At 39.4% G+C, this 9,318-nt stretch overlaps 1 protein-coding gene across 1 annotated transcript in view; it reads left to right on the forward strand.

Annotated features, from left to right (window-relative positions):
- The window catches only part of LOC104076352 (myosin-10-like), a gene marked incomplete at its 3' end in the record, with an annotated part of 58,222 nt that extends 49,250 nt beyond the window's left edge, over positions 1–8,972 (forward strand). The window contains exon 5 of the mRNA XM_009577183.1: positions 8,880–8,972. Within this exon, the coding sequence (XP_009575478.1) occupies positions 8,880–8,972 (93 nt within the window). The remainder of the gene's footprint in view (positions 1–8,879) is intronic.
- Positions 8,973–9,318: the final 346 nt, after the last annotated feature.

The following is a 9,318-nucleotide window of genomic DNA, read 5'->3' on the forward strand; positions in this document are numbered from 1 at the left end:
TATGGCATTGTCATGTTGGAGAATACGTGGCTCTGGGGAACACTGTTTAGAATGTCATCCATCAGACTTGGTTTTCTGTGTAGATTCTGATTTATCGATATTCTTGGGTTTACCACTGTGCAGCCTTGAACAAAACCAGCTTTTTTTTTTTCCAATTTCTACAGGAGTAAAATTGCCTACAGCTTTTTGCGGGAGGAGGGAATTATGCAGAGAAAGGAATTGTGCAGGGTTTGTACCAAGTACTTCTAAATATACTATTGACAACTTAGAATACCTCAGGTTGAAAGACTTATGGAAGCCTCTTGTCCAGCCTCCTTTCAAAACGTGCCTTCCTTCAAAGTTAGATTACATTGCCCAAGACCTTGTAAAGCTCCGTTTTGAAAATCTTGAGGGATGGAGATTATGCAACCTCTCTGCAAACCTGTTCCAGTGCTTAACCACTTGAAGCCTTATTTTTGATTGTTTAAAAAGTACTCCATGTTTGTTTGGCCTTTCTCATGCTGTGCTTCCATAAGCACTTTATGCCAGTACCTCTGCTAAAAGAACTACGCCTTTTTGAGCTTTGTCATCGTAACAATTCCTGTGGCCACCCACTGGGCTTGGAGACTAATGCAGGCTCAGACTACTGTTCTTAAAGTCCATCTGGCCTTAAACAAAACGAGTTTCCTCCATTGTTTATTGTGTGGCTGCATGACTGGTGTGCAGTGAAGGCACAGAAAAGAAAGGAGAAAGCTGGGGTGGAAGATGTCTGTGAAGGGAAGAATGAGTTGCCCTTTTTCATGCAGTGTTGGCTAATTCCATTTAAATCGCTGATTGAACTGCAATTTAATTCTCTACTTACCAGTGTGACCAAATGGGGTGGTGGTGGTCATCTCAAAAGAGTTTTGAAGATGGTTGTTGTAATCGGCTGCTTCATGAACCATTGATGACTATCATGGTGAGAGGTGGTAGGTGCCCCATCCCTGGGAACATTCAAGGTCAGGTTGGATGGGGCTCTGAGCAACCTGATCTGGTTGAAGATGTCCCTGCTTACGGCAGGGGGGGTGGACTAGATGAGCTTTAATGGTCACTTCCAACCCAAACTATTCTATGATTCTATGATGAAGACAGGAAAAGTTTTTATTCTTTGTAAAACATAGTTTAGGCACAGTAAAAAGAATAGGGTCGTGTCCTGAATAGAAGTTTGATACTTTGATCGTGCACTTCATTCAATGCAGTACCATAGTAAGCACTGAATTAAGCATATGTTTATGAAAAATGCAGAATGTTTGTGTAACCAAAACAGTTTTGAAAATACGAATGAGTCTCTCTTGTTCTGTAACAATTCATTTTTATTTATATATTGCAAACGAAGATTGTCTAACCTACACACCTAATATTCAAAAGTTAGGAAGTGTCAGAATTGGGTTTACATATGCAGGCCTAACTTGTTCCTGTTTACATAGTCTTTAGAAAACTGCAGAGGGCTGGTGGTGATCCATAGTACCCATCTGTGGCATTATCCTGTGCACAGAGAAGATACTAAATAGGCTTGTTAAATAGACTGCTAGTCATAGAATTATTTTTATCCATCCTGTTACAAATAATTATCAGTGACATGCATATTACTGAGACTGTTCTGAATGCTGTATGGATTTTTTTATGAAGCAATTTGTATGCTGATGAGTGAATAATTATCTTCCCAACACTTCCCAACTGAAGTCTAGGGTTAACTTTGTCTGTTTTGCCCGACAAAGTGCTGTAAGAGTATTACAAACAAATGTAGCCCCCAGTTTGACACCTCAGGCCATGGCCAGAGTAGCACTGATGTTCTGCCATGCCACAGATGCTCACCAAGTACATTTTCCAGCAGCACTGATTGTGAAATGCTCGGCTTATGCGAGGAGCATCACGTAGAAGCTCTACCCATCCCTTGGGCATCCTCATCACGTTTGGCATTCAGCTGCTTGTCCATGAGACTTTTCTTTCCCAACTGCCCTCTTTCCTAATAGCTAGTGACTGTGCGCCTACAGATGAGACCTGCATAGCCCTTGGCATGTTATCCTCAGACAGGGGTCCTGTGGGAAAAGGAGTCAATAACACATTGTAACCACAGAGGGTGGAATTACAGTGCTGAGCAACCTTAATACTAGCATTTCCTAATTTTTGAGTGTTTGAATCTGTAGCCGCACTGTCTTATGTCCTGTTTCGTCCCAAGGAATGTTAAAGGTATTGTCTTGGGCACTGTGCTAGGACGTGTGAGTAGGTGGTGATGGTAAAAGTGTAGAAGAGAAGCTTTAGTAATTGTGGGACTTGGCAGAGCTAGGTGAGACTAAGGTGTAGTCCCTTAAATTAGGAATAGAGACTGGGCTTTCCAGAGTCAAGTAATAGAGGGGAAGGAGAAGTACTTGGCAATGAGCTATAAACATAGGCTCATCTAAAGACTGATGAAGGTGAGCCTGAATCCTTGTCTGTAGTGTGCTTGGTTGAGAGTCAGAACTGCCACATACAGTCCTAGTCAGTGGGTAGCAAGGGAGAGAAGATGGAAGATATTTGTTGTAAATAACTGAAAGCTTTAGCTTAACAACCAACAAATTTGAGCTCTACAGAATTTTGGGGGGGGCTGGTAGTGTTAAAATCTTTGCCAATAAATCTGAATAATTTGCCTGCACCAAGCATATTGTGGTTTATTCAGTTGTTAACTGTGCCATGCATGCACTAGCTTTATAAAGGCAACCATTGTGCTTTAGCTTGGGCATCTCAGACCAAAGGTGACCCACATTGGTATCTGGTCAGCTATCCCATGCTCCTAGGCCACATATAGGAGACTCACCTTCGCTTTCAATTATTCTTCTGTAGGCTCAGGAGGTGTGGAGAAAACGATATTTAGAATAAAAGGATAGGAAGAGAACAAGGACAGGTAACTGATGAGCATGGGGAGGAGGCTGATGTGTCCAGAGAGGGTTTTGGACAGATTAAGCAAAGAGGGTAGGGAGGAAAATGAGACTTCTAAACTGCTTAGCTTTGTGGCTTATCACTCCCATATGCACTAAGTGAGATGGGAAAGAGAAAAAATTAAATTGTGTTGTTAATGCATGTGTTAGAGCTGCTTTAATATGGTTAAGTAGTGAGTCTTAATTCTGACTCTCGGGTTCTGCTTTAGTTTACAAACTTTGTGGGTTTGGATGGGGAGGGAAGTCAGTGCAAAATATAGAAATAATTAAAAAACATTGCATACATGGCTTTCCAAAAGAAGGAAAAGTCCTGGTTGTCACTTAGTGACCAGGGACTGCCATGAAACTTGCATGTTCTAAGGCTGCATGAGGTTGGGGGATACTCTCAGCTGTACTTGTAGACTATGGACATACCTGGATCCTGTTCATGATTCAAATACATGAAATCAGCAGGTGTTTTCAATCATGGTAGTATGTGAAGCAGTTAAGTTCTATAAATAACTGCATCCATCCACCACTACTGTTTCCACTTCCAGTCATCCTGGTACTATGACTTCTGGTTCAGATGAACAGAATTAGTCTTTTATTCATTTCCCCTCTCCCCAAAGCCTTCCCATCCCAAACTCCCTTTATTTTCACTAAAATCCAGTTTTCATGGTGGTGCCTTTTTAAGCTAGTTACTAGTACTTTCAGGTTAATGATTGCTTTCAGTGACTGCATTTGCCTTTGTAGCTGGAATGCTAAATTGCTTAATTTGTTTTATTAATTTCAAGAGAAACAGAATTGGTTTTGAAGTACAAGATCTTGGGTAGGCTTGCTCAGACTGAAGCTCCCCTTAGTGAGGATTTCCCAGATGAGCTTTAACTGCCTAATTTAAACACAGAGGAGTTAAATATGTGTCTGATTACGCTCAGTTCTGTTTCTAGTGAGGACAGAAATGGACACCCCGAGAAAGCAGTTCATCTTGTCTGAAGATAAGCAAACGGAATGCCTCCTAGGTTCCTAGGTGTACCTATCCTTCTCCAGTGATTACAGAAGAAGTGGTAGCTTCATACTGAAACATCTAACCTTTTTTTAGATGCCTGAGTTGTTTTCCAAGGAGGTATGATGCACCTTTGCAAAATTCACATCACTTAGCTGAATAAGCCAAACCTTTGCCAGCTGCTTTACAGACCTCTGTCAAAATCTGTTATTCTGCACTAAAACAGTGCTTGTTGTTTAGAATAATAGACATAAATGGAGGAAGCGTGCATCTGGCTTGCTATGAAAATTGCCTGGTGTGTGTGTTTCACCACAATATTTTCCCCCTAAGCTCTCTAATGTGAAGCTCAAGATTATTAAACTTGCAGATTGAGCCAAGGAAATAATAATGAAATCGAAAATTTCTGCAGAAATGGTGCAAATTTGAATTTAGAGGGGGTTTTTATTTTACTTTATTACATTCATGTTCTGTTTACCCTTCTTCCTGGCAAAATTTGAAGGTCTTTTAGTTTCTTAAGGTTTTGCTGCTTCTCATGTGGACGGTCATTCTTGAAAGAAAGAAACAAAGCTTTTGTCTCGATTGCAGGTTTGCATTTCTTAAATACTTGAAGTACAGTGCAGAAACAAAACTCTAGACTCCTTAAGTATTGCTTTCTTCTTGGTTCTTTCATAACCTTTTTGATTTTTGAAGAATAATGATCATCTTATCCATACAAAACCACCTTGCAGTGACTGTGGCTGTAGAGAAAGTTACTTGGTGTGTGGGTTTATTTTTTGTTGTTTGGCAAAACTGTGGAAAGCAGTGCACAACTAATTAAATTATTGCCCTTTTTCCTTGCTGCTCAAGGTCCATCTGTCATCTTGTGTTTTATTTGGAATTAATCCTTTGCATAAACACAGGTTTTAGTATTTTGCACATGGAATGACAAACAAATAACTTCCCTTCTAAGATTAATTTAAACAGTTTCTATGAAGTGAGTATACAGTTAAACTAAACCTACTGACATTAATAATTTGGGATGTAACTTGCAGCTGGAATGCTTGCTTGCTAACATATGCATTTGTTTGTTTGCAATGAACAGCCCGAATCACCTAAACCCGTGAAACATCAGGCAAGTGTTTTTCTTTATGCTTTTAAAGTTATGTAGGCAAACTGATATATATTCTATTTTCTGTCAATTTGTATTTATAACATGTGGGAAATCTTGTAGAGGCATACAGCTAATAGTTAACTTTTGTAAATCTTTAACTGGCTTTGTGAGAGTGGACTAGTGAACAGCTTACAAGTTACTCAGCATTGCAAAGCACTTCTCACCACTTTAAAGTGGTGTTACTCTGTCCTGAAGCAAAAGGTTCACCCTCTCTCTAGCTGACCTCCTCCGATATGCTGTGTGTATAGTTGGTTAATGTGCTGCTGAGAGAGTGCAGAAAACTTTTTTTTAGTATTAAACAAAGTACTAAATAAGAGATAGATTAATGGAAGCTACAAAATTCTTTTGATTAACATACTGTTTTGTCTGAATATTTTTATAGCTTCTCAGATAACTTGATAAAGACACTGATCTCAAGCGTAAAAGGCTTGGCATAACCAATCGTCTTACAAAATCAAGTGTTTCCCCTGATTTTCTAGGATAAGTGGTGTGAGCGACATGGTATCTGTTCAGTGTTGCTGCCTGAATTAATGTTTGAGCTTCAGCTGCTCTTATTCCTCAGGTTGGCTGGAGCCACCATGCAAATAACTCTGCCTGTTTCCTGCTCCCCTAATCCCTCTCTTCCCGTGGGCAGCAGTAGTCAGTACTAGACCACCTTCTTGTACGACAGTAGGAATTGCAGTACTCCCAGCGCTATGGAGTGTACTTGTGAAGATGCATAAAGAGGAGGGTTAGTTGGAAGTTGAGGGTAAGACTGTGGAAAGAGATAAACAATTGCTGCCACATGTTGTGCAAGATAAATGCTTCATTTTCTAACCTGAGATGGTAAGTGATACCTTTTTGACATGGGCATGAGCTTTTAAATAAAGAAGCAGCTTTGCAACAGCTCTGTATGGTGTAATCAAGGCTTGGTAACTGAAGAAGCTACCACGAGTTAGTTTAGCTGATTGTATTCTTCCCCCTACATTTTTCTGAAAGCTGACTGTAGTGCAACTTAAACTGTACTGGAAAGGAAAATAATAAAAAAGAAACTTCAAGTTAGGTCTGGTATATTGGAAGCAAAAAGAAATCACATGGACAGCTGTGATGCCTTTGCTAGTGTGTGGTAACTTGTTAAACCTCTGTAACCCAATCATGTGTCTGAGCCCATAGTCTCATTTTCAGAAGTTACAGACATTCTTAGTATTTAACCTAATCCTCCCTCCTTGCAAACCTCAGTCAATTCTAAGGGTTTTTACTAAAATATTTCTCTGTTCCAAAAATAGACAGAGCAGTATTTAGTTTAACCCTCCTTTTGCTTAGTTAGCATGTCAGGGTTGAAATAAACCGTTTGTTGGCAAACATTTTAAATGTATCACTGGAACATGCTAATCCAGAAGTGTTGATATTGCATAAACCATAATCATTAACATTTCTGTTTCAATGTCATTTTGAACTACAGAGTGGATCCCTGTTGTATGTGAGTAGCACGTAGTTTTCCCTGCCTCACCCAGGCTTCACAACGAACTGAATCACTGGGATGCTGTTTTTTCTGAAACTGAGACAATAACTTGTCCTTATCTTAACGTTGCCCTGCATGAAATATTGCATGACTTCACTTTTTCCACAATACCGTGATACTGCTTTTTCCAAGTTCTGTTTAGATGCCTATGCAGGAGATATGCCTATAGGCCAAATTTATACTCTTTCCAAAACACTGAACACTTCTAAAAAGGAGAATTGGTTTTTGGCTATAAAGCAGTCCATCTAAAAATGAAAACTACTAAATCAGAAGCCGTTTAACATAGTGTGAGAGGCTTGCTGTTTCTTAGTGATGGCTACGACAGGTCTACTTGCGAGTGCAAACCACAGAGGCTGGCCAGGCTGTGATTGCTCTGTTCTCACGATTTTCACCCACGTCTGAGGACCCAACTGAATGTTTTCTTCAAATCCTCAGAGATGATCGTAAAAATGAGCTACTAAACTTTTTGCGTTCAGTTGGAGAATTTGAGTAAAATTATTTTACAATGCATTGCGGAAGTTCCTCTGCACAAAACCAAATTAAGCTTGTGGTACACGGAAGCACTTTAAAGCATGGACGAAGCGTGCCTGCAGTGAGATGCTTTCAAGTGGCACAGCGATGTTCTGTGGAGGAGTCAAATTTTGAAGTCAGTGTGCTTTCTTTTCCAGAATAGCTAGAATTTGAAATGTAAGCTGTGACATGCTTGCTGCGTTTAAGATACGTAATGTGGTTTATTTCAAGCTGTGTACAGCATGGTAAGCAAGCTTCTCATTTTTATGCTTGGTGTCTTAGCAGGAGCTGACAGCATGGTTGAGAGAGGGGAACGGGAGGAATGGTGTGAGCAAATGCTTTCCCACTATCTGATACGTTTACATAGGAAACTTTTACAATATAAATCGCAGACGTGCATATAGTGGTTATAACAGGGATCTAGTTTTTATCCAGTTGTGGATTTTTTTCGTCAATTTAAAAGTGCTCTTGAGAACTGTAATGTTGGCAGACCTAACATATAGTGCATAGGCACTGTGGCCTGAGTAGTGTGCTCGGGGCTGACTCACACATTTATTTCTTCTTTAGTTACTTCAGAATTCAGAGAATATGTAGTCCCGAAGAGAATATATTTGGAAGCAGACAAGTTTTGGGCAGATAACTTGAGGTCATATTAAAGAAAGAGCAGCCATTAGTTTCTAGGAGGACTTGAAATATATTTCAATATACAAATAAAAGCCTCTTTTAGGTGTTAACTAGTGAATTTTAAAAATTTCTGTGTAAGAATTGACCTCACATGGAAGCCTTAAGAGACTTACGTTTCCCATTCTTTGATGCTCAGTCTGGGGCCTTTATTCATCTATGCTATAAATAATTGGAAAAAGCAGGTTTATGAACACAAACGTCAGTTTTTGAGACTACATTCCAGACAGCTTCACTTTTTTTTTTTTTTTTTAAAACCATCCTTCAGAGCAGGAAGACAATATAGTATTTTCCTATGTACATACATGCCTCCTGGGCTCATGGAAGCAGCACAGACTTTTTTTGTTACCAGACCTCCTCATGGACAGCAATTGTAAAAGCTGTTGTGCAATTTCCTTAAGATAAGTACTTTGATTTCTACATCCATTGGCTTGAACTTAAAGAAACGTTTAAAAAAAATGCATTAAACAGACTGAGCAATGTTGGCTGAATTGAGCAATTTGAAAATGATCTTTGTATTTGGTGTTGCTCAGTTCCCATTATGCCGTTCTGGCATGCTCCTCAGGTGCATTCAGGTCAGAGATGTTGCAATGATAGGAACATCTGGCTGACTGACAGTAAGTATTTCACTGATTTGAAAGTAAGTTTGAAAATAGGTATTCCAAAGTAGCTATATTGTCAGATCACTAAACAGGAAGTTTAAGAATAACCATACACTAAAATCTTAAAACAGTTACGTTAGCTTTTCCTCTTAAGCACTCTAAGTCTGTGTCTAATTTCATTAGCCCTAAATGTGAATTTTCTTTTCCATGTTCAATGATTTTCAACATCCATTAAGTGCTATTCAATCACTGCTCTGTTTGTGTGTATGTGTGTTTTTAAAAAAAAAAAAAACAACAACAAAACAAAACCAAAAAAAACCCAAAACACGTTCTTCACTGGATGGAGGAGACTATCAGCAGATTTAGAAGTGAGGGGAAAAAAGATAACCCCCTTCTGAAGGTGATATCACTGCCGCAACCTGGGTAAAACGACTGTCAGGAAGAAGCAGAATATAGGAACCCTTAATGGCCTGTGCACTGTGCTTATGTCTGTTTATTCTTCTGTTTGTGTGGTTTTTAGGGGGAGCTGGAGCGTCAGCTTCTTCAGGCAAATCCCATTCTGGAATCCTTCGGGAATGCAAAGACAGTGAAAAATGACAACTCCTCCCGCTTTGTGAGTTACTCCTTTTCTCTTTAGAGTCTGTAAATCTGGATTACTGTTTATGGAGAAATTCCCTTTTTAGGAATTTATCTAATTAGTATCAGAAGCTTTCTTTGTTCTTTCCTCTACAAATTCAGGTTCTCTTACAATGCTTTCTGCATTGTGTTGGGGTCACTGAAGATGCATCTTCGCTGGCTCTTGGCAAAACTTGCTTTAATTATATCTAGTTTCTAACTTCAACCATCCTTGAATTGACAGTAGTGTTCATAGTATAACAAATATAACTATGCCATGGAGCTAAACTGTGGCTTGCGTGAACAAATTACTGAACTACTACAATAACTGCCACAACAACCCC

The sequence above is a fragment of the Fulmarus glacialis genome, unplaced genomic scaffold (genome assembly GCF_000690835.1).
Source record: "Fulmarus glacialis isolate BGI_N327 unplaced genomic scaffold, ASM69083v1 scaffold34384, whole genome shotgun sequence".
In the NCBI taxonomy this organism is placed as follows: Eukaryota; Metazoa; Chordata; class Aves; order Procellariiformes; family Procellariidae; genus Fulmarus; species Fulmarus glacialis.